This window comes from Chiloscyllium plagiosum, chromosome 6 (genome assembly GCF_004010195.1).
Source record: "Chiloscyllium plagiosum isolate BGI_BamShark_2017 chromosome 6, ASM401019v2, whole genome shotgun sequence".
Classification (NCBI taxonomy): domain Eukaryota; kingdom Metazoa; phylum Chordata; class Chondrichthyes; order Orectolobiformes; family Hemiscylliidae; genus Chiloscyllium; species Chiloscyllium plagiosum.
Genome location: NC_057715.1, coordinates 22,046,796 through 22,072,570, shown reverse-complemented (window position 1 = coordinate 22,072,570; position 25,775 = coordinate 22,046,796). Strand labels below are relative to the sequence as shown.

Sequence of the window (25,775 nt, the reverse complement as noted above, 5' to 3'; positions counted from 1 at the left end):
GTGATAATGGGAGAGTAGCAGAACACAATGGAACTTGGTTGCCCATTGGTATCTCTTAGTCCTCAAAAAAAGTATCCCATCCCCAGGACCTGATCAGGTGTATCTGAGAACTCTGTGGGAAGCTAGAGAAGTGATTGCTGGGCCTCTTTCTGAGATATTTGTATCATCGATAGTCACAGGTGAGGTGCCGGAAGACTGGAGGTTGGCAAACGTGATGCCACTGTTTAAGAAGGGCGGTAAAGACAAGCCAAGGAACTATAGACCGGTGAGCCTGACCTCAGTGTTGGGCAAGTTGTTGGAGGGAATCCTGAAGGACAGAATGTACATGTATTTGGAAAGGCAAGGACTGATTTAGGATAGTCAACATGGCTTTGTGCATGGGAAATCATGTCTTACAAACTTGATTGAGTTTTTTGAAGAAGTAACAAAGAAGATTGATGAGGGCAGAGCAGTAGATGTGATCTATATGGACTTCAGTAAGGCGTTTGACAAGGTTCCCCATGGGAGACTAATTAGCAAGGTTAGATCTCATGGAGGGTTACCTCAGATTACAACAGGATCTGGACCAGATGGGCAAATGAGCCTAGAAGTGGCAGATGGAGTTTAATTCCGATAAATGCGAGGTGCTGCATTTTGGGAAAGCAAATCTTAGCAGGACTTATACACCTAATGGTAAGGTCCTAGGGAGTGTTGCTGAACAAAGAGACCATGGAGTGCAGGTTGATAGCTCCTTGAAAGTGGAGTCGCAGGTAGATAGGATAGTGAAGAAGGCATTTGGTATGCTTTTCTTTATTGGTCAGAGTATTGAGTACAGGAGTTGGGAGGTCATGTTGTGGCTGTACAGGACATTGGTTAGGCCACTGTTGGAATATTGCAAGCAATTCTGGTCTGCTTCCTATCAGAAAGATGTTGTGAAACTTGAAATGGTTCAGAAAAGATTTACAAGGATGTTGCCAGGGTTGGTGGATCTGAGCTACAGGGGGAGGCTGAACAGGCTGAGATTGTTTTCCCTGGAGCGTCGGAGGCTGAGGAGTGACCTCATAGAGGTTCTCAAAATTATGAGGGGCATGGATAGGATAAATAGACCAAGTCTTTTCCCTGGGGTCGAGGAGTACAGAACTAGATGCATACGTTTAGGGTGAGAGGGGAAAGATATAAAAGAGACCTAAAGGCAACTTTTTCACATAGAGGGTAGTACGTGTATGGAATGAGCTGCCAGAGGATGTGGTGGAGGCTGGTACAATTGCAACATTTGAGAGGCATTTGGATGGGTATATGAATAGGAAGGGTTTGGAGGGATATGGCCTGGGTGCTGGCAGGTGGGACTAGATTGGCTTGGGATATCTGGTCGGCATTGACCGAAGGGTCTGTTTCCATGCTGTACACCTCTATGACTCTATGCTCTTCTCCAGCCTGCTTAACTATTTCCTCCTCAGGAGCCTGATATCTGGAATCCCTCAGGGGCCTTGGACCTTTTTGTGAGATTGAATTTTCCTGCAACAACGAGATTGAGAATGATAGAAGTGAATGCATGAGCAGCTGAGGTTGTGATTAAGCAGGAAGCCCAGAGGAGCGGGAAGGATTAATAGTTTGGGAAGATGAGGTCAAGTGAGTCCTTGCATGCTCAAGATACATGCAATATTGAGGGTTGTACTCATGAGACTTAGTGAGATACATATGCACAGGTCGAGTCTAAATGCTGGTTCTTTATGCATAAGGTAACAGAGCAGAGATAGTGGCATTTCCTCCTGCAGAGCACACATGAACATTGGTCTTCATGTTTGCTAGATAACCCCCTTCACACAGAACACTGCACTAACCCATACTGCAACTTTTGTCCAGGTTGGTTTTATCTGGTGATGTGACCTTCTGTGATGGTTTGCATTGAGGAGGACGTTTGGACCTTCTCTGTCTATCATCAAAATCTCCACATCCCTGTCCTGGATGTGGGCAGTTTGCTTCACTCTCTCATCAGATGGTGGCAAGGCTTGTTCACTTCATTGAGTGGTCACTTGGGGCTTGCAGCATATGAACAGCCTCACTGCAAGGCTTCAAACATAGTGTCAGAGACATAGGAACCAGAAGGTTCCTGAAGTGGCAAGTACTTCTATCTCGACCATCACACAATATTCCCAGGAAATGCATCCAACATCTCAGCTGCATAAACAATGAGGTGTAAAGTGAAAGATCATGTGAGAAAACTCACCTGGGCCATGACAGAGTGGACACCATGGAAACTACTCACCACCCCCACCAAAACCAGGCTTAACTCTTTGTGACATATTGCATTGGATAATAAACTTAGCTATTTGTTTTTTTTTTCATTATTCCTGCAGAGGAAATATAACTCATTAGGAGGATGAGAGGTAATCTTCTTTAAATGTGAAAGATCACTGATGGAACAGGATAAGGATGGGGCTGAAATAATTTTGGCCTATATAGAAAAGACTAGAATAAAGGAGCAGAGTTTAAGAATAAGATATCTCAAATTTAAGACCGAGATTGGAACTTTTCTCTAAGTGTCATTAGTTTGTGAAACTCTGTACACCAGAGAGCAGTCGAGGCAAGCTCATTGAATAGTTTTAAGTCAGAGGCAGATAAATCTTGATTGTCAAGAGACTCAATGAGTATGAGGGATTGACTGTAAAGACCGCAATTGCATCAGTCATGTCCAATGGTGGAGCTGGCTCAAGTGACTGAGTCGCTTTCAATTCATTCATTTGTTTATGTAATGGGCTAAATGGTTTCCTTTTTTTGCTGAATGATGTTCGATCCTGAATATATGAACAATGGTGATGCCTGTCGATGAGGAATTACTTTTGAAGGAACAAAGAGAAGTTACAAAAGACCAGAACCCGAGTGGGTTCCATTGAGTCTACTCAGTCATGGTCCAGGGGGAGTCTCCTCACATGATCTTTCACTTTGCACCTCATTGATTATGCAACTAAGATGTTGGATGCATTTCCTGGGAATACAATATGATGGGCGAGACGGAAGTGCTTCCCACTTCAGGCGCCTTCTGGCTTCCATGTCTCTGGCACCGTATTTGAAGCCCAGCTGAACAGTAGTTCAGGTTGCTGCAAGTCACAGTTGACCCACCAAATTCACAAAATGCATTCAACCCAGTCACAATGATGCTTCGAATGGCAGATTCTGCTGCACAAATTCAATCTGTGACAGAGAGGGAGCATGGGCCATTGGGAATGGCGTAACGGATGAATACGGCAGACATGGGAAGCATTCTGAAGCAGTCCTTAATTGCATTTATAATGCTATTTTTTTAAGTTTATAATTTATTAATAATGGTTACATAATTCATAAAATGGTTGTAATAGTAATAAGAGATATGGTCAGTTCTACTTAAGTGAATACACAATAATTGCATTGAAAATGAAAATCGCAAACCACTGTCTATCTGCACTCACCCTTGAGAACTTTAAAAAGTGCTTATTTTATGATAACATGCTCCCAATGGGGAATGTTTGCAAACCCTTAACATAATGTCTATCATTGATGAAAAATTGCATAAATCGCAGAGTCAAACGGTGAAGTAAAAACTACTTCTCTAATGTCTTATGAATTCAACATTGCTATGCTCCTTCTTCACAAATGCAGCTCAAAATTATATTGCATCATCTAATTTGTTAATGTGCTTCAAAACTCCGATTATGTACGTAATCCAACAAGTTAAGAGAAGATATACAGCTGCCTATATTGCATCTGTTAGGATCCCTATAGAGACTGATAGCTTTTCAACAAAAGAGATTCAGACTTCAAATTGACATTAGAAAGGTTACTGAAATAATTTTTACAATTTAAGACTTATTCTAAGAAACAGACCAAAAGCACTATTTACTAAATACTTGTTGTCATCCATTGATACTTTGAAAGAGAGAATAGAACTTCCCCAATTTAATTTTAACTCAACCAAAAAATAAACTTTCCTCACAGGTATAGAATACACCATCCTTCAAGTAGATATTCAATTGTCCCAGAGCCCATCAAAAGCTATTCTTAGTTCCCTGTACATTTCTTCTTCCAGCTGGTAACTTCTAACCCCAGAACTGCAATTCAAATTGAACAATGTTTTCTTCCCTGAAGGTTCTCCCTCAAGCGCAAGACCAACAAATCTTTTAGCTGCATTTCAAATTTGGTCTTTCCACCCAATTCCTTCACAGTGAAGCATTGATCTTTGGCTTTTACTTGTGCCCTTCTCAGATCTTCACATACTAATTGTGTCTGAGAGTTTCAGGGATATCTTAGAAATGCTTCCTCCCTCAGTCCAATGTCCATGGCATTGGCATCCAAAAGGAAATGCTGATTAACTATCATTGAGACCACAGCTTTCTTTTCTTTTATCTAGGAATTCATTGACAGTTTAAAAGTGTGATTATTTACAACCAACAATCTCAACACCTTCCTGGAACTTTGGACACTAGCTGTCCAACTACTGTAAACATAAAAGTTGCTGCCATCACTTCTAATTGTGAATACCTTACACCTGCTTTCCACCAAAAGAATATTTGCCTGTTTAAATCTTTAACAATCACATCACAAGGCCTGTTGTTAAGCAGGTCACAGAACAGGTCACAACACCCCTTCATTTTTATTCTAAATGTAAGACTGTTCCTAAAAATCACGATCTTCTAAACCTTATGCTGGTTAAAGAATAATTGTTGTGCAGGTCATGGGGATAACTCCCCTGCTCTTTTCTGAAATACTGACACTAGATCTTTGGATTTACTCAGAGTCATAGATTCATAGATTTATGCAGCATGGAAACAGACCAACCAGTCCATGCCAAACATAATCCCAAACTAAACTAGTCCCACCTGCCTATCCTGGCCCATGTCTATCCAATCCATTCCTGTTCACATACTTATCCAAATGTCTTTTAAACGTTATAATCATCCATCACTTCTTCAGGAAGTTCATTTCACACTCAAACCACCCTATGTGTAAAAAATAATTGTCTCTTGTGTCTTTTTGAAATCTCTCTCCTCTCACCTTAAAAACTGAGAGGAAAGACAGGGCTTCAATTTAATTTCTCATCCAAAGATGGCATCTCTGCTACTGTAGCATTCCCTTTGCAAAGTCCATTGTCAAGCTTTTTTTTTTGCATTTGTCTTTGGAGTGGGATTTAAATACACAACCTTCTGATATGGGATATGGGTCAAATGCTGAAAAATGTGACTAGATTAATTTAGGATATCTGGTTGACTTGGATGAGTTGGATTTGTTTCATGCTATATGACTCTAGAACTCTAAGACTCTATAATAACATCCATAAGGGTTCACTTCCCAGCAGAAATTGGATTACAGCAAGGATCATGAATTTTGATTCATTTTAAATTTCCTATCTAGTTTATGGGGCAATTATATCCTTATAAGGTATTTTTAGTTCAGCTAAATCTGCTCAGGTTTGATCAACCCTGAAAATTTCCTACACGGGACTGTCCATTTCCCAAATAAATAAATAGGACTTATTTTGCATCAAACTAATCATAACATGTCAAGAGAGGCTTGAACCCAGGCCTCAGATTCTTCCACTGTGTCACTGGACTCAATATAAATTGTACCCAATTGCTATCATGCAATAAACTACAGTTTGTTAAAATAAGAATCCCCTCTTGTAATATATCAACTCAATATTGGTTGATTCTCACTGTAAACCAATAGTCCATTGTATCATTCAAAAGAAGAAGAATTGGTGGCACCCAAAAATAAGATGCATCCTCCCCTATTACCTCTTTGCTGATATCTAACAAGATGCTAACTCTACTGGTCCTATTCTTATCCACCTAATTACAGCAAGAAGATCTCCTTTAATGGCTGCTCTCTAATCGTTAGTGTCCTCCAAGAATATTCTTAAAAGTTTCTAATTCTTGGCTACCTGCTGCCCCTCAGTCACTTCATCTAAAAACAGTCCATCAGTTTCCAAATGAATGTCAATGGTACCGAGTTCTGAATAACCACTACCTCTCTCCATCCTGTCATCCAAAGATCACCACAAAAATTGTTAAACTATTTTTTTAACCTGGTACTGAATGAGAAGAAATGGCTTCCAATTAAATATTGCAGACCAAAACCATTGTCTTTTGCTCCCAGCCATCAACTCTAACAACTTCATTTGGCAACAATCTGAGAGTGAGTCGGACTGTTTGCAGCCTTGTTATTTGAGCCTGAAATGAGCTTCAACATACAGCCACATCATCATGAAGACTGACTGTTTCCATTCTGAAACATCGTCAGATTCTGCCCCAGCCTCAGCCGACTCACTGTTTAAAATCTTGGCCTGCCTTGGGTATTTCCACATCACTTCTCAATGGCCTTTGCTGTTCTACTCTCGACAATTTTGAGATCAATGAAAACTTTCTTTTACAGATCACCTTTGCACTTTTTGACCTGCACTGGCTCCTGGTTAAGCATGTGCTCATTTTTAAAATTTTGTGCATGCTTTCAAACCTTTCCATAGATTTGCCATGCTTATCTTTGTAATCTTCTCCAGCCTACAATGCAATGAGATATCAGTGCTCATCTAATTCTGACCTCTTGAATGCCCCAATTTTGACATTGCCATGATTGGCTACTGTGTCTTAGTTGCAAGGATGCAAAATTTGGGAAACCTCTCCCCAAACTCTTCCCCCTCTTTTTCCTTCTTTAAGAGGCACCTTGAAACCTACCTTAGAATCCCTACAATGTAGAAGCAGGCCATTCAGCCCATCGAACACACACAAACCCTCCAAACAGCATCCCACCAGGCCCACACCCCTACCCTATCCCTGTAATCCTACATTTCCCATGGTTAACCCACACATCCTTGGCCACTATGGGTAATTTAGCATGGCCAACCCTCCTAACCTGCACGTCTGTGGAGGAAACCAGAGCACCCAGAATAAACTCACGCAGACACGGGGAGAATGTGCAAACTCCACACAGACAGTCACCCAAGGCTGGAATCAAACCCAGGTCTCTGGCACTGTGAGGTAACAGGACTAACCACTGAGCCACTGTGCTGCCCTATCAAGCTATTGATCGATAGGCTTCCTTTTTCCTTATATGGCTCCAAGTCAAATTTTGACTTCTAACACATGGATGTGACACATTGGGACATTTTGTTATGTAAGAGGTACTATATAAACACGTCTTTGTTGCAATCAAATGTGTTTGCTTCTGTTTACAAAGCTATTTGTTCAATTCCTTCCACATCATGGATATGACACTCATTGCTAAATCAGAAGGCTATGGGATCAAGCTTCACTTGGAATCTGAATGTATTATCTAGGTTGACATTCCAGTGCATTATTGAAGGAGTGTTGTGTGGTCAGAGATGTTGATATTCAGATGAAATATTAAACCTGTTTAAAATAATTCCCTGTTTCGGTCAACTAATACATCCCATTAATATTGATTTAAAGAAAAACAAACAGTTATTCTAGTGTTTTGATCAGCTCAATCAGAATCAATCAAACAGATGAATGATAATTTATTTCATAGTGTTGTAAGGGATCCTGCTCAGCTCAAATTAAGGACCATATTTTCCTATAAAACAAGAGTGTGTACATTTCAAAAACAATTCACGGAGCAACACAGTACATCCTGAAAATGTGCAAGGTCCTTTTCCTTTCCTTATCAAGATGCAGTGGGGAACGACATACTATCTAAGGACTTTCTGCCGAAGTTAAATGGGGGTCCGTTCAGTTATCGGACCCTTCCAATGCCTCAAATAGATGTAAATGTCTTGTACAAATAAGGAATGCCTTGGGTTTGTTTATTGGATAGTCAAACTCCAATGTTTGTTTGTTTCTTCATATGCTACTATACAGAACTGAACTGCTTTTGCGACAATGTATGTATATAAAAATATTTTTATGAATAAAGTATATTTTTGAAATAAAACAAACTTGGGTTCATAAGAACAACAGATAAAGCAGGAGGAATCCCTAAAGCCAGATTATTAATCAGACTACAGTTAATCTCTATTTTAGCTGAAGCTACCTGTCTTGATTCCATAGTCCTTAATAACCTCCCCTGACAGACAAACATTGTATATTAAGAAAGATAGATAGCTACCATATAGATGGCACAGTTCAGAGACGAAATTTTGCAAGTCTCAGTACTTGCTGTCATTGCTGGTGTTACAAACTCAGAATTGTTCTCTTGTTTGTCGGCCAAATGGTAATTTATTCTCCGTTGAGAAAAAGAAATCCAGTTTTTTCATAACTTGATACAAAAAGGTGAAAATCTTGACACAGATGTACTTTTGTGAAGTCTAGTTTACTCCACTCATTGTCAATATCAGTATCCTTCTGATATTGTCTTGCTTGTTGCCTGAGTTTGCTGATTGAAAAGACTCATATCTTTAGAACTGTTTATGATGCACACAGTACTAGTCAGTAATTCCTTTTTTTTATATCTCTTCTGTGTCTCACATCACACATCTGCAAATGTACCCAGAGTGACAGAAGGAGATAAGAATGCATCTGCTACTATATTCACAGTCACTCATTCACTACTTCCTACTTCTTGATTTATTTGTGAATGGGGTGTAGACATTACTGGCTAGGTTAGCATTTATGGCCAATCTGTCTTTGCCCTTGAGTAGGTGGTGGTGAGCTGCTATCTTGAACTGCTGCAGTCCATTTCTTCCAGATGCATCCACAGTTAGAAAGAGTGTTCCTGGATTTTGACCCAGTGACAATGAAAGACCAGCAATAGTCAAGTTGTTGTGTAGTTTAGAGGGGAACAAACAAGTGGTGGTGTTTCCATGTATCTGTAGTCCTTTCATTCTAGGTGGTAAAAATCAATGGTTTGGAAGGTGCTATCAAAGGAGCCTTGGTGGGGGTTGCTCTAGTGCATTTTGTTGAGTGTGCACATTGCTATCCTTTGCTACAGTGATGTAGGGAGTGAAAGTTAAATGAGGTGGCTGGGGTCACACAGGATGTCTTGGATGGAGTCCTGATAATCAGTGGTCTGACAATGACAGCATTATTTTTAATAAACAAATGGATATGGCTGTTTTGTTCCAGTCACTAGTAATATTTAACGCACCTCTGTTCTATTCAAGAGCAAAAAGCATTCAGTTGACAAAAATCATTGTTGCTTAATCTTGACGAGAGTGACTCCAAACACAACAGAGTAACTTGCCATTTGGTCCATTGGTGTTGAAGACTGAATTGAACTTGTTCCAAGGAGTGGGCTGAAGTGGTAACCTATCGGTTATAGAGATGCATCAATTTAAGCAGATCCATTTAAAAGTTCTGATACAGGCATGTGTTACAGCTTATTTTATTCAGGAACATTGCCAACAAACTGACACTAATCCCAGCTGGTATCATATTTTTGGCAGTTACTGCTAAAGAACTGCAAAGTCTGGGACTGCAAATAGAATGATTCTGAATGTCTGTTCATGCTCTGAAAAGCATCTTGGGACATTTCACTCGGTGCAATATAAATTCAAGTGATGGTGGAAGCAAAGAGAGAGGCGTTAGCATAGAAAGTAAAACACATATTTAAATGTAACCTTTCATAACATCATGTCATGCCCTAGTATTTCACGACAAATGAAATATTTTTGAAGCTGCATTCACTGCTGTAATGTAGGAAATGGGGAAGTCAATTTGTGCACACAAGCTCTCACAAACAGCAATGCATTAATGACTAAATAACCTTGCTTTTTAATGATATTAGTTCAGGGAAAAAATATTGGGCAGGATAGTTATAGAGTCATAGAGATGTACAGCACAGAAACAGATCCTTTGATCCAACTTGTCCACACTGACCAGATATCCTCACCTAATCTAGTCCCATTTGCCAGCAATTGGCCCATATCCCTCTAAGCTCTTCCTATTCATCTACTCATCCAGATGCCTTTTAAATGTTGTAATTGTACCAGCCTCCATCATTTCCTCTGGCAGCTCATTCCATACATGCACCAAAGTTGTCCCTTAGGTCTGTTTTAAATTATTCCCTTCTCACCCTAAACGTTCTGGGTTTTTGTATGGTGTACAATATCCAGGATATTCTGAGGTAAGAGAGGGGTGGGATGATTAAAACAGGAAGTAACTTTACATTCTAATATTATATTGCCCCGGAAAACATTCTCCTGCTTCTCTTCAAAAGAAACCACAAGATTTTTTACATCCACCTGCGAGGATAAATTAGTCTTCAGTTTAAATCTCCAAAACAGCACCTTTAATAATTCATTGCTCCCTCAGAATGGAATTTTGATGGAATGTCAGCCTTGATTTTTGCACTAAAGCACTGGAGTAGGACTTGAGCTCACACCCACTTCCTCTGTCTCAGAAGAAACTGAGTCACAGCCTGGGTGGCTCAGGGAAATGGAAGAGATGAGCACATAATTGAGTAAACAGGGTCGATAGCATGTAAAACAATAACAACTTCTGGCATTTAAGCACATTGAGCCACACTTCACGCTTCAGACCTGAATTGGGGAAAATGGGACAGTTGTAGGTCCAGAGGAAATGAGGGAGGGTCAAGTCCAAGAATGGATTTAAATATAGGTTGAGAACTTCAGTTTGCAGTCTAATAAACAATGTACTACTGGGCTGATCGGCAAATGGAATATAATGTAGGACAGAGTTCAGGCAAGTACACTTTTGAATGAAGTGATGCTTACTTGGGTGGAAGTTGGGAAAGCGGTCTTGGGAGATAGCTGAGTCTGGAGACTGCAAAAGAATAGTCAAGTGTCTCAAAGGATATCCTCTATGGGCATATTGTTCACAAGTCTCTTTTGTGTAAGACTGAGACATAGTGAGACCTTCGTGCTGGAGCTGTTGTTTTCTGACTCCTGCTTCAGTGCACACATTTCCTCTGTGCATAGAACCTGGTGAAATGCAGAGAAGGAACTCTCAATGAATAGATATTGTGGGCAAGCCCACAACACAGATCACCACTTTGTGATTTTTTTTCTCCCACAGAGTTCAGTGTGTAGAACTAACTTTTCACATAATATCTCAAAAACAGTCTTTTTTTTAAAAAAATCCTGGTATAAATTCATGTTGATATTTGTAATTATGGGGAACGGGAGTGACACTGTAATGGTGACACCTTTGATTCTGTCTGTGACTTGATATCGAGAACAGCATTCAACTCTTTCTTGTCAAATGGGATTAATTAATAAAAGAAGTGACAGACTTGCATTTATAGAGCACACTTCATGATATTTTATGAGCAATCAAGTGCATTTGAAGGGACTTTCTTGGGACATGGGCATTGCTGCTACTATAACTGAGGCTAAATGTATATTCTAGATTTAAAAGGAGAGAAGAAGTCAAAGTTTTTTGTCTTACATTCATCAACATTAAGTCACAAGAAAGAGACTTGAGAAAGACACAAAACTGAAAGAACTGCGGATGCTGGAAATCTGAAACAAAAAACAGAAATTGATGGAAAACCTCAGGAGGTCTAGTAGCATCATAGAACATAGAACATAGAAGAATACAGCGCAGTACAGGCCCTTTGGCCCTCGATGTTGCGCCGATCCAAGCCCACCTAACCTATACTAACCCACTATCCTCCATATACCTATCCAATGCCCGCTTAAATGCCCATAAAGAGGGAGAGTCCACCACTGCTACTGGCAGGGCATTCCATGAACTTACGACTCGCTGAGTGAAGAATCTACCCCTAACTTCAGTCCTATATCTACCCCCCCTTAATTTAAAGCTATGCCCCCTTGTAATACCCGACTCCATACGCGGGAAAAGGTTCACACTGTCAACCCTATCTAACCCCCTAATCATCTTGTACACCTCAATCAAGTCACCCCTAAACCTTCTTTTCTCTAATGAAAACAGCCCCAAGTGTCTCAGTCTTTCCTCATACGATCTTCCTTCCATACCAGGCAACATTCTGGTAAACCTCCTCTGCACCCGTTCCAGTGCCTCCACTTCCTTCCTATAGTATGGCGACCAAAACTGCACACAATATTCCAGATGCGGCCGCACCAGAGTCTTATACAACTGCATCATGACCTCAGGACTCCGGAACTCAATTCCTCTACCAATAAAAGCCAGTACGCCATATGCCTTCCTCACCGCACTATTTACCTGGGTGGCAACTTTCAGAGATAAATCATCAATGGAGAGAAATCAGTTAACGTTTTGGGTCCAGTGACCCTTCTTCAGAACTGTATTCAAACATGCACAGAATATATGCTTCATTCAAATAAAGAAGCTGCTGAAAACAGGCCAAGTAATCTCAATGCATAACTGGAAAATTTTGCAGTTGATCCACAATTTGGATAAGCATGTCTGACAACATAAATGCAGTGGAAGTACCAAGAGTGGTAATGGAGAGGTGAAATTAGATGTTAATGAACGTCCAAAAAGAAACCGATATCTGTAGATGATTATATGAGGAAGTAGTTTACTGGTGAAGTATGGAGGTCAAAGACCAGTATATTTTGGGCAATTTCTAAGTAGCAGTGTATGCATAGGAAAAGATGTCACTGCTGTATGATCAAAGAGCAGGAATCAAAATAAGCAATCCTATTTAAGTGGACAAATAAGAAAAAGGATTGCAAAAATGGCCAACCATGTTATGAGCAGCAGAAAGCTAAAAGGCTGTGGGATGTGAGGTCACAGACTCAGGGGATCATCATTAGTAAATTTGATCAGGGCTGTTGAACAGTGAATCCAATATCTTCCCTATCTAAACAAATTAGTACCACTACATGGAATGGAATGCATTTTCAAGGAGAAGAGTTTTGGCATTGATGTACATATTGTGTAAGATAACACCTGTAAAGTGTATCAAGTATATCTAAAACTTGGTGGATTATGCAAAAAATAATCGCCATATTCTCCATACAACAAATTCCATCATTATTCAGAAGTCACAGAAAAGTCACTGGGCATTGTGTGTCAGGTTGAAATTGGCAACTGTTTGCAATAGAGCTAAGCAGTACTGTCAGTTGAAACTAAAGTCACCTTGTTGGCATCTGTACACAATGCCAGTGGTCGTATTTGCTCATATTAGTTCATATGTCCAACAGCTAAGAGCTGGAGTGAACCAACTTCAAATAACAAGTCAACATTAACTGCCATAAAGAGCTAATAATTATAACAACCATGCTTGAATGTCATCTGCATAAAATAAGAACCATTGAAAGAAAGTACTGGATTCTCCACTTGTACCACATCCTCTGGATTGGCTTCCTGTATGTTTCTGGAAGGTGACAAATTTTGAAGTCTTTGAATGAACTGAGATAATGGAACAAAGGGACTTTGTAGTTCCCAGTGCTCACATCAAGTGACCCTGTGTCTGATGCGGGACTTTTTATTAAGCATTGAGCCCAATCGTAAAAGAGCACCCTTACTTCTACTGCACTCACGGATGTTCCATCCGAGCCTCCAATTTGCTTTGTGGTTTTCTCAAGTGAGAGTATTGATGTGTATCTTGTTTTCAAAGCAGGCTATGGTATTGGTTGTAAGCTCAATATCAGTTTAATCCCTACCAAAATCATTTATTTCACACTGTTATTCCTTCAGCAGGAAGAAAGGACTTTAAACTGAGATATTAGTGATGAAAAACCAATGCTCCAGCTGCCTCTGCCGTGCAACAATGTGTTTCACTCATTGAAAGTGCTCTGTGAAATAATTTATGGGAATGTATTATGATTTAGTAGAGACCAGTAATTTTTCTTTATGAATCTGAAATCCAAGGTACTTACTAAAAGAAGGAAGTTGCAATATTCACAGTTTAAATAAAAGATTATACTGCACCAAATTCAAAGGACATCAATATTAATAACCAGCCTCACTTAAATAGTTAAACTAAAGATATTAAAATTGCAACACCTGTAATCTATACTTAACTTCTCAACTCAAAATCTATACTTATTTAACATATACTCCCAACAACTCAAACAATTTCCTGTCAACATCTGACCTGAGTACTGTTTCAAAGATTCATTTGTGAATCTCTTGAAAAGAACTGTACCTAAACTCTATGCACCCCTATAATTTACTTCTGATTTAAAATTATTTTTTCCCAGGCAAGTTCATGATCAGTTATTGAGAGCAGGAACTTTACCAGAACTTGTCTCAGAGAAACCTAATTCTTCAAGGGACCGTCACACCAAAACAGAATATATGTTATTGCCCATAAACATGTTGGTTGCTTTAAATCAAAACAGTAACCCTGACCAGCCAGTCTTTCCTATTGCCTACAACCACTCCAGACAATAATCCTTTGGGTTTGTGGCCCCTTGCCAATTATGTCTTCTTGTATGTCCTTGATTTTAATTTCCTGAAGAAGGGCTTATGCCCGAAACGTCGATTCTCCTGTTCCCTGGATGCTGCCTGACCTGCTGCGCTTTTCCAGCAACACATTTCCAGCTCTGATCTCCGGCATCTGCAGACCTCACTTTCTCCTCCTTGATTTTAATCACTTCACTTCTGGAAGTTATACATTCAGCCCTCAGGTCTTATTCCTAAAACTCTAAACTGAATCCTTTTCATCTCTTGCCCCCTCCTTCCTTATTTAAGGCTTATACCAGTTTGACCAAACTTTAGGTCACCCCTTCGAACACTCCCACTTGTGACTCGCTGTCAGGTTTTGTTCGCTGATGCTTCTGTGAACTACTTTGGGTTTTACCATATTAAAGGTGTTACGCAAATTGAAGTTTTTGTTATCATTCCAAATACAGTTGGAAAAACTGGATTTGTTCATGAGAAAAGCCACATGCTCAGGATGTTGATAACCAGCAGCATGTTGTTGTTAGTTCTTGTGTAATTCACCTCTATTTCAGAATTTTTTCCCAATGGGATTTCTTGTGTCCTTTCTGCCTTATTCACCTTCACTGTTTTAAGTTTCCCTTCTCATGGTTAACACGTGTTGGCCAAAACCAGTTCTTACGAAATGTTATCGCCTTGAAATACTAGCTTCTATAATTGTTCTGACTCCACTTCCACAGCGTTTTCTGCTTAATTGTGTTGCTGTTGTATTGGTTTGCAGACACAGAACTATTGCCACACTTGCAGTTGATTTATTATTGCTGTTAGGTATCCACTTGTCGTAAATTTTATATTTCTGGGTGTTGGAGAGTCTGGAACTGGAAATAACTTCATGATAATGAAGAGTATCAGAGGATTATGAATCTTTGGAATTCTCTTCCTTGTCTGTGAATATTCCATCCATGATCATACTCAGGGCTGATACTAACAATTTTTGAATTTAGTGGGAATGAAAGGATATAGGGTTTAGTTTGAGAGTTGATTAGATGCCAAAGATTAACCATAACCTCACTGGACCTTAGAACAGGCTATTTCCATAATGTGGACAACAAAAACTAATGATAAAAACATTTGTTAAATAAAAGGTACATTTTAACAAGTTTATTGGTTTATTGGTTGATTGGATATCATCGATAATGTCAATTTCAAGGGACATTATAGCAGAATGTGGCAAATTGCAACTACTGCACATTTCCCTTTTAAAATATATCCTTAGATTCAGGTGCATGGCCGTCTTGAGATGCGCCGTGCGAGTGGACAGTGGGAAAGCGAAGACTGCGTTTCGACAGGCTGCTATTAAACAAAAGCCCCTCTAGATGGCAGCCTTGACTAATGCAGTAACATTAGTTCTGTTTCCTCAGCAGGATCTCCGGAGACGATTACATTCACCATTTCCCAGCACAAAGTCATCATAATGCATTGAAGTTTTCGCAAATTCCTCTGGGCTTCTTTAAAGGGATAAAACGTTGGATTACGTATCCACATTACTCATGGAAGGTTATATGGAGGGTTGATGAGAAAGACACCAACGTTTTAGCTGGAAATTGATTGAGAGACAGAGATGTTTTGGGGCCTTGCTTTACCCATGTAAGGAGATGGGTGAAACGAACTTCAAGTTCCGCTCATTTACCTGACCTTAACTGCACATCGCGTGTAAATGTGAACGTCCATGCACTTTTAAAGGATAAGTAATAACCAACAACAGAATTCCAAATTACCATGGGGCTTTTTTTTTCAATGAAATTGCTTTGTTTAAAGGCGAGAATTTCCGACTTAAATATTAGAATTTTAAAAACTCAAATCAAAGATTTTTATGTTTATTACGGCGAGCACCCCTTTAATTTTCACTGAGCCCCTTGTATGTTCTGTCTCCTATGCTTTTATTGGGCAGTGGATGCTGGTGATCTGTCTCCTACCTACAGATAGTTCAGCCTGGCATCTCTATTTCCTTGTGAGATGTAGGTTCTGAATGGATAATAAATGAACTGTCCCCTACAGATATTACAGCCTTAGTGTAATTTACACCTTGGAGCCTGTGAACTGTGGCCTAGTCCCTAATAGATCAATGCATTTCAATTTCAAAAATGTCTTGAAACAGGTTATTTTTGAAAACTAAAACTCCTCACTAACCGCGCAAACCTTTTTTTTGGGGCAACGTTTTTATCTTACTGGATGTACTTGAGCTTTGGTTTTATTTTATGTACAATTTATGTCCCGCCAGACTGAAAAAAAACAAATAGTTTTATGTTACATAACTCGCAGTTGTGCGCTACAAATTGGAACTGAAACTTTCCACGTTGATGAAAGTGTGTTCACCCGCTGTCTCAAATCAAATTATTCGGGAGATGCAAATCGCTTCAAATTGCCGACCCGGCGCTTTGAAACAATATTGTAATTCCGATGCTGGGTAAATATAATAATTCCGGACAATTCAGATCGGGGTTACTGGATCTACTCGATTTCAAAACGACTACTCCTTCATCTCTTTGAGGATACTGATTCCGAGCCCTTCCTTCTCTCTCTCTCTCCAACAATCCTGCCTGTTCGATTCCAACTTGATTTATATGACAGATAGTGTGGGAGGAAGACAGAATGTCAAGTGCAAAGTCTGTTAGTGGAAGTCGAGGAGACTTTTCGGGCACGATTGTCCGTGCGCTTTCAAGCGGTAATCCCTAAACTCTGGGCGCGCGTACGGAGTTGATGAGAATGATTCAGTGAATAAATGGAAGCTCTTTTCCTGCTCAGTGCAGTCATCACCGCTGTCTGATCGCTCTCCTCCAGGTAACTTGTGCAATGAAGTGATTGCAATTTAATTCGATCAGCGAGTATTTTCATTTTTGCGCACTTCATTAAGAATAAACAAAACAAAACCCCTCTGAATTCTTTCCTGAAGGTGGGGAGGGGGAAAAGAAACAGCCTTTACTGAGTGTTAGCGTGAGACTGTTACCAATTGAAAACCCCCGTCATTGCGGTTTGATGTTCAAATGTCACTTGTTAATTGGGTATATATTTTAAAATGGTGCGACGTAGCATCGATTGCATCTCATTTGCAGCTCAGAAATAGATTGTTCGACACAACTCTGCTTTCTACGCGAGACATTCCCTCCAGACCTCAGCCTACACCTTCCTTGTGAATCCAGTCCCTCCTCAGATGCACACCCGTGCTGTGCAATCTGCAAACCGCGTGGGTTAAAGGACGGAGTTGCTTAAATGGCAGGTTTTGGGTGGGTGTGTGCTGAGGGCCATGTGTTCAGGTGAATTCTTCCGTGTGCACTTAATCCACCTGCAACGAGGGGCGCAGCAGCAGCAGGAGGAGGAGAGGCTTGCATTGAGTTAGTCAATGTTGTGTGTGTGTCTCTGTCTGTCTGAGCCTGGGATTAAAATCCTGCCCCTCACCAGTCACTTGCTGGCGGTGGGTGACGTCAGCCTTGCAGCTGATCAGGAATTCTGCACAACTTTCAAGGCTAAAGGGGGTGATGGACAGCTCCCGGAGCCAATGGGTTGGATCCCCGACCCCCAGTGACAGGCAGCGGGCAGCGAATGGGCGCAGGGCCCAGGGGCGGGACCTGGAGGACTATACTCACTTGGGCTGATCGAGAGTTAGGGAGAAGATTCAGTGGAGAGACGTGGATGTGTGTCTACGAGAGAGAGAGAGTGTGTGTGAGAGAAAAGGAACGGAGGATTTAGGGAACGCAGGAAGAGAACAGGTGATTCAAATTCGTGTTGCTTGCTGCATCCTCTTACAGCTCCGTCTTTTTTTTTATTAACTTCGTTGCATCTTTAGACCACCCCCCCCCCCCAAAAAAGGTGGAATGGCAATTGGTGCAGAGGAAGAGCCAGCATTTAAAGAAAACTGGATTTAAAGCGGCGAGGGGGGCAAAAAAATGCGAAGCTCCTGCAGTTCCGTCTACTGTCTGCTGTACCCTCTCAACTTCTCTCGCCATGCAAACTGTCGCAACAGTGGGATAATCGCAAACTACGGCCGGCTCGGTTGCTGAGATTACGCTTTTAACCCCCCCCCCCCCCCCCTTCTCCGTTTTATTGAACGATGATGGTTTTCACGCGGTTGAACCGTACCAAGGAGATTCTGCAGGCTGCTTTCGCCGGCTGGGAACTGCATGCGTCCTCCGACAGTTTTGTGCACCGTGCATCGTAAATATTGCACCGAGCAGGCGGAGGGCACAGAGAGAGAGAGAGAGAGTGGGTGGGGGGAGGAAGGGAGGGGGGGGGGAGGTTGGGAAGAGAAGAAAAATAGGGGGGAAAAAGACACAATCTGCGCTGCCTGGTCTTTCCTCTCCGTGCAGAATTTTTTTTTAAAAAAGCAAAGTAACTTGGAGCATCGATGGATTGTTACAGAGTGAAAATTTGTTTTCCAGCAACACTAGAGAGAGAGGGATAAGAGGGGGTTGTTTTTTTTTTGCGTGTGTTTCTTTTTGTATGGATTGTGTGTGACCCAAGTGTTGCCCCTTTTCTGTTGCCGGCGCTATGATGGAGCTGCGGGATTTCTACCTGCTGTTCGCCCTGTTCGCCTGCCTGACGGTGGACTCTGCCTTGGCTCAGGAGCTGGTCTATACCATCCAGGAGGAGCTGCCGGAGAACATCCTGATCGGCAGCATCCCGCGGGACCTGAACATCTCGGCCGGTGGAGGAGCGGACCTCATCTACCGCCTGGTGTCCAAGGCGGGCGAGGTGCCCCTGCTGCGGGTCTCCAGCGGCACCGGGGACATCTACACGGGCTCGCAGCGGGTGGACCGGGAGAAGCTGTGCCCGGGAGGAGGAGGAGGAGGAGGAGGCGGCGAGGGTGAGCCGGGCGAGTGCTCCTTCGAGATCGAGGTGGTGATCCTGCCCAACGACCACTTCAGGCTGGTCAAGGTGAAGCTGGTGGTGCGCGACGTGAACGACAACGCGCCCATGTTCCCCTCGCCGGTGATCAACATCTCCATCCCGGAGAACACGCTGCCCAACAGCCGCTTCCCGGTGCCGTCCGCCAGCGACCCGGACGCCGGCGCCAACGGGGTGCAGCGCTACCAGCTGCTCGACGGGCAGAGCGTCCTCGGCCTGGACGTGGTGGAGAGCCCCGAGGGCGAGAAGTGGCCGCAGCTGGTGGTGCAGCGGGGCTTGGACCGGGAGCAGAAGGACACCTACGTGATGAAGATCAAAGTGGAGGACGGCGGGGTGCCCGCCAAGTCCAGCACCGCCATCCTGCAGGTGACCGTCAGCGATGTCAATGACAACCGCCCGGTGTTCCGGGAGAGCCAGCTGGAGGTGCAGTTGCCCGAGGACTCGCCGCCGGGCACCTCGGTCATCCAGCTGCACGCCACCGACGCGGACGTGGGCTCCAACGCCGAGCTCCGGTACCTGTTCAGCGCGCAAACCCCGGCGGCGGTGCGGCGCTCCTTCGCGCTGGACCCGAGCCTGGGGCTCATCACCGTGCAGCGCCCGCTCGACCGGGAGGACGTCTCGCTGCACAAGATGACCGTGCTGGCCACCGACGGCAGCTCCAGCCCCGCCCGCGCCACCGTCACCGTCAATGTCACCGATGTGAACGACAACCCGCCCGCCATCGACATCCGCTACATCATCAGCCCGGTGAACGGCACCGTGCACCTCTCTGAGAAGGACCCGGTCAACACCAAGATCGCCCTCATCACCGTCTCCGACAGGGACACCGACGTCAACGGCAAGGTGGTCTGCTACATCGAGAAGGAGGTCCCCTTCCACCTCAAGGCAGTCTACGACAACCAGTACCTGCTGGAGACCTCCTCCTTCCTGGACTACGAGGGCACCAACCAGTACGCCTTCAGGATCGTGGCGTCGGACGCGGGCAAGCCCAGCCTGAACCAGAGCGCCCTGGTCCGGGTGAGGCTGGAGGACGAGAACGACAACCCGCCGGTCTTCAGCCAGCCCGTCATCGAGCTGGCGGTGCCCGAGAACAACCACCGCGGCCTCTACCTGACCACCATCAGCGCCACAGACGACGACAGCGGCAAGAACGCCGAGATCGTCTACCAGCTGGGGCCCAACGCCTCCTTCTTCGACCTGGACCGCAAGACGGGCGTCCTGACCGCCTCACGGGTCTTCGACCGGGAGGAGCAGGAGCGTTACATTTTCACGGTGACCGCCAGGGACAGCGGCAACCCCCCGCTGCAGAGCCAAGCTGCCGTGATCGTCACGGTGCTGGACGAGAACGACAATAACCCCAAGTTCACCCATAACCACTTCCAGTTCTTTGTGTCTGAGAACTTACCAAAGTACAGCACTGTGGGAGTGATTACTGTCACCGACCTGGATGCAGGGGCCAACGCAGAGGTGATGGCTTCTGTCGTCGGAGACAATGCGAATTTCATTCTAGACCCACTGAGTGGTGTGATAAGGTCTAACGTCTCTTTTGACAGAGAACAGCAAAGCTCCTACACTTTTGAAGTTAAAGCTGTAGACAGGGGGAGACCAGTCCGCACTTCCATTGCTAAAGTTACAATCAATGTCATCGATGTCAATGATAACAGTCCCGTTGTAATCTATCCACCTTCCAACTCTTCATTCAAACTAGTACCCCTGTCTGCTATACCTGGTTCCGTGGTGGCAGAAGTGTTTGCTGTGGATGTTGATACAGGTATGAATGCTGAGCTGAAATACAGCATTGTTAGCGGAAATAACAAAGGTTTGTTTCGAATTGACCCTGTGACTGGTAATATCACCTTGGAGGAGAAACCAACTGCTGTCGACCAGGGCTTGCACCGCCTGGTTGTGAACATCAGCGATCTAGGTTATCCGAAACCCTTGCACACCCTTGTGCTTGTCTACTTGTATGTAAATGACACTGTAAACAATGCTAGTTACGTCTATGAGTTAATACGGAGGACAATGGAGACTCCACTGGATAAGAACATTGGAGATGGCACCCAGCCGTGGCAAAATGAGGATTACCTTACCATAATGATCGCCATAGTGGCGGGAGCCATGGTGGTGATTGTGGTCATCTTTGTTACAATATTGGTGCGGTGCAGGCAGTCCTCAAGGTTCAAGGCTACACAAAGGAACAAACAGGGTGCTGAATGGATGTCTCCTAATCAGGAGTGTAAGCAGAACAAAAAGAAGAAAAGGAAGAAAAGAAAATCTCCGAAGAGTTCTCTTCTAAACTTTGTTACCATCGAGGAATCCAAACCTGATGATCCTGCCCATGAGCCCATCAATGGAACCATTACCCTTCCAGCTGAGCTGGAAGAGCAGACGATAGGACGATTTGACTGGGGCAGCACACCACCAACTACATTTAAGCCCAACAGCCCAGACCTAGCAAGGCATTACAAATCTGGCTCTCCGCAGCCCTCTTTTCATCTGAAGCCAGACACCCCTATTTCTGCGAAAAAGCATCACGTGATTCAGGAGCTCCCTTTGGACAACACCTTCGTTGGGGGTTGTGACACCCTGTCGAAGCGCTCTTCCACTAGTTCAGACCACTTCAGTGCCTCAGAGTGTAGCTCCCAAGGAGGCTTCAAGACAAAGGGCCCATTGCACACCAGACAGGTAACTGAATGCTTTTACTAGTCTATCACTAGCTCTTCTAATTGTATATTTCCCAGTACAAACAAGGGCAAAACACAGCAGTGATCTGAAGAAAACTGTAGAAGTGGTTCTATTTCAAATTCAACTTTCCCGAAAAGAATTATCACAAGTACCCAAACTATAGAATGGTTAGAATATCAACAAAGTTATTATGTTGTCATGCCAAATATTTGTTTGTGTAGGCCTATTAATTTCTCACTAATAAAGATCTAAATTAAGCCGATTTGAAATGATTTGATTGTACCGAAAATTAGGAAAACAAAGCGTGGCCTGTAGATGGCACTGGAGCACTTTCTGCTCGCGAGTGGCAAGATGCCCAACTGCAGTCTAGATGGTGGGGGAAGGTGCAAGGAAGAAAAACTGTTGCCTAGTAATAATTATACTGGAAAGCACCAGACAGTTGTAGTTTGATGATTATCTGCAGATGAACATTAGTACACCTGTAGTTTTGTTTAGCGATGAACTTTGAAACATATGTAATGACCCAGGAAAACAATAACCGAGTGCAAGAAGTGAAGCATTGCAGATAAATGCTTCTCAATTAGAAAACCACATCTAATTATTTTGTCAGTTACTGTAAGTTGAGTGAATAAAGGGGAATGCTACACTTTAGGCGCACATTGAGTCTTTTCTGAATTATTTCATATCGTTTGTTGCACTGTACCATGCATTGAGCATTGAGTTTACCAGTACAGTTATTTTATTTGTAGTTATAGAGATGTTTTGATCATATGAGGAACCCCATGCACTGCTGTTTCTTCATGCCATGCTATGTGTTATTTCATCTACAGTCATGTGATATGAAGTAAGCAAGATTGGGAAAAAAAATTAACAATTGATTTTCAAAATCGATTGAAAATGCAAGAATGCGCAATATATTCAAGGTCTGATTGTGGTCCAATATAATGCTATTACCTTATGTCAATGATTGATCATCTTTAAGCAGTAAATATTGATACAATTTGGTTCAGTCACACTGAATGTGTTTATTATCTGCAGCCAAAACACGCATATTACATGTTCAGTTTCTGTTGTGTGGTGTAAGGTTCATAGACATAACACCTAAGAAAAAATAGCTAGATTGTGATGGGGAAAAGGGAGTGAGTGAGAGTCTGTATTCATATACAAAATGCACTGATACATCCCAGAATCGTTTCTCTGACAACACAGCCATAAAGCCAAAAATTTCATTGAAACACTTACTTTTCTTCTTTTGGTGGAGTGTTTGTATTCACAAAAGACAGGTGTTTGCACTGAAAAGTGAAAGTCAGTGCAGAGATTTTTCAGTTCAGTCATTGAGGTCAAGCATTTCAATTGTTTGGTCTCTGTCAAAAGATTTCTGAATAGATAGCACAGATTTCTGCTAACTAAACAAAATAAATGTAAGTAGTTGGAAAATTTGTAACGAAAGTAGTAAATTTAGTCAACAGAAACAAATAAATTGCAATGTGCTTGTGTTTCAAAGATGTTTTATTGTCTGTACAGTATTTATCCCTGTACTACTCTGTGTTAGGACATTGCAGTACTGCCTGCTCATTGACTCAGCGTGTGGTGACCATTACTTAGAAATAAGACATATGTCAAACTCTCAATCAAAAATGCAACTATTAATTTGATAAAAGCTATGGTTTATAAAATGAGATTTGTTTTCAAAGACGTAATGCACAATGGTAGATGAAGCAGAACAGGATACAAGTTTGCAAAAACTGCATGAGTTAAATTGTTAAATACTTTCTATATGAGTTGCAAAGTAAACTGGAAACTGAAAACCAGTTACCCTTCATCACCCTAAACTATATCTTTGTAGAAGTCTTGGCCAATATGACTATTTCCAAAGACTGCTAATGCTATCTGACTTATATTTTAAATTTGTGATGCTTGTTAATACACATATTGTTATCTTCATTGGACATATTGGGAGAAGGGTGAAATGTGTATGTTATTACAGCCACAACTAGGGTTATTTGACTATTTTGAGGATTGTGGCATTTTTAGTAGCATAATCCAGCTATCAGGATTTTTTATTCCTGAAATTTCTTGAAAGTTATAACTCTTATTGGGCATGTTTCATTTTTGTGATCATAGGCCAGCCTACATCTGATAGCCAGAAATATCTGAATCATCTTAAAGATCAAATTATTTATATATTTTAACTCTACATTGTATGAGCGTAGAGAATCTATTTGAAGAAAATAGAATTATTAGATCATTAGAATTAAGTAATTTTAAAATGGTAGATTATATGTTGGAATCTTTCAACATGCCATTCAGTTTTGATTTCTGTAGTTCAAGGGTACTTAAAAGTGAATGTTAAATTTGATAGTTCTGCATTTTTAAAGGGTCAGTTTTGTCAATGTTACTGCTGATAAAACTCACTGCTTGGCCAATACATGTACAAAAAAGGCAACAAGGATTATTGCCACAAACTGAGCAAATGAAACGCAAACCAACATAGAGTGCTTTTCACAGTCATAGGCTGATCTTTGTTAGGATTACCCATATGAGCAGTTTATTTTGGCCAACAGACTGTAGACTGAGACATGTTATGACTGAGACATGTCTTCAACAATTTAAGAAGCACGTATGGAAGTACATTTCAATGTGAAATCTCACCAATTTTAAGTTGGATTAGTTAGGAAATTACACCTGCTTCCTCTGCACTAGGAATAGTGATGTTCTCCTTTCAGATCATTTCTGCTACATGGAATGAATGCCAAATTGGATTTGTGTTCCATCAGCTATTGCAACATTATCTTTAGGTGCCAAATTACCAAAATGAAATGACAAGATGAGACACCACTGATGGTTATGATCAGTGGTGAAGCAGCAAGAATATATCTGTAGGAGCAAGAGGGTGGACTGAATAAATCTTCTGGCAATGCTATAAAAATCAGTTGCACTATTACTTCAAGGGAATTTTATGTAATCACGGTAGAATTACCTTGAGCCATTCTCTCTTGGTGAGGCATCTGCATTAATGTGCTACAGACAGGAGTTCATCTTTGCAACATAAATTAAGAATTAAGATTTTGTATTTGTGAAGCATTGTCATTGTAGCCTTCATTTGAGAAAAGTAGCATTTATGCATCAGTTAAATTGGACACATGCAACAGGCAGGGAATGATCAGGTAGACTGGATCTGAATTGCTGCTTCTTTTAATTAAGAATTAAGGCAAAAATCAAATTCAGGTGAGGGCTGCTTTCTTTTGTGTAATAACAAGTTATTTCAAAGTAATCTATAATTAGAGTAATATTGGGCTCTATTCTTTTGCAGAATTCCGCACAGTATTCCCAAAAGTATGAGATGGAAACTTATTATGGTTAAAACTGAGCAAAAGTCTGTTCTGAAAGGGGTTAAGATGGCTCTCATCCGACGCTTGCCCATCTTGAAATTCACCAAGTACACAGTTAAAGTGTCGGAGAAATTCATGACCAGTATGTTGAAAAGATATCTGAAAACATAGTGTACATGCCTTGGCTTCATCTGTAATTGGAATGTTGCCTCTCTAAACAGAGATTTATCCAGTGAATGTGATAATGGGAACAGCTGCTCACGTTTAAGATTATGGGACGTGGTTAATTGGGACATGTCTTTATAGGGGACGTCCTTGAGACAATGAATTGATGCCTACTCTGTTTAAATCAATACCCCTGATTCTTTTGTCAGGAAAAATGATGTGGGAACTGAAATCACTCATTCTTCTGCCAAGATGTTTCTCTTGAAGATGCAGCACCTCTAGCATCAATGCAGAACTGTATCAATATTGCCATGGCCTTGGTGAATACAGTAACTTGCTTGATGAATAGTCGAAATATACAACTCCGTGATGCAATTGGATGTGTTTCTGAATATGCTGGTGTAATATTATCCACCGGGTTTGCCAAGTATTTTATTTGCACATGCAGCCTTTGCTGAAACATTACGGGCGAGTGTTCAACTGCTGTTCT

At 42.0% G+C, this 25,775-nt stretch overlaps 1 protein-coding gene across 13 annotated transcripts in view; it reads left to right on the top strand.

Annotated features, from left to right (window-relative positions):
* The first annotated feature begins 15,373 nt into the window (after nt 1-15,373).
* The window catches only part of LOC122550511 (protocadherin-9), a 700,876-nt gene continuing 690,474 nt past the window's right edge, over nt 15,374-25,775 (top strand). For 10 of the 13 annotated variants that reach the window (XM_043691351.1, XM_043691350.1, XM_043691349.1 and 7 more), the window contains exon 1: nt 18,514-21,788. In XM_043691351.1, coding sequence (XP_043547286.1) covers nt 18,747-21,788 — 3,042 coding nt within the window. In that variant the 5' untranslated portion in view covers nt 18,514-18,746. Of the gene's footprint in view, nt 17,969-18,513; nt 21,789-25,101; nt 25,770-25,775 lie in introns of those variants that run through there. The other 3 variants (XR_006311866.1, XM_043691354.1, XM_043691353.1) reach the window with 3 other exon arrangements.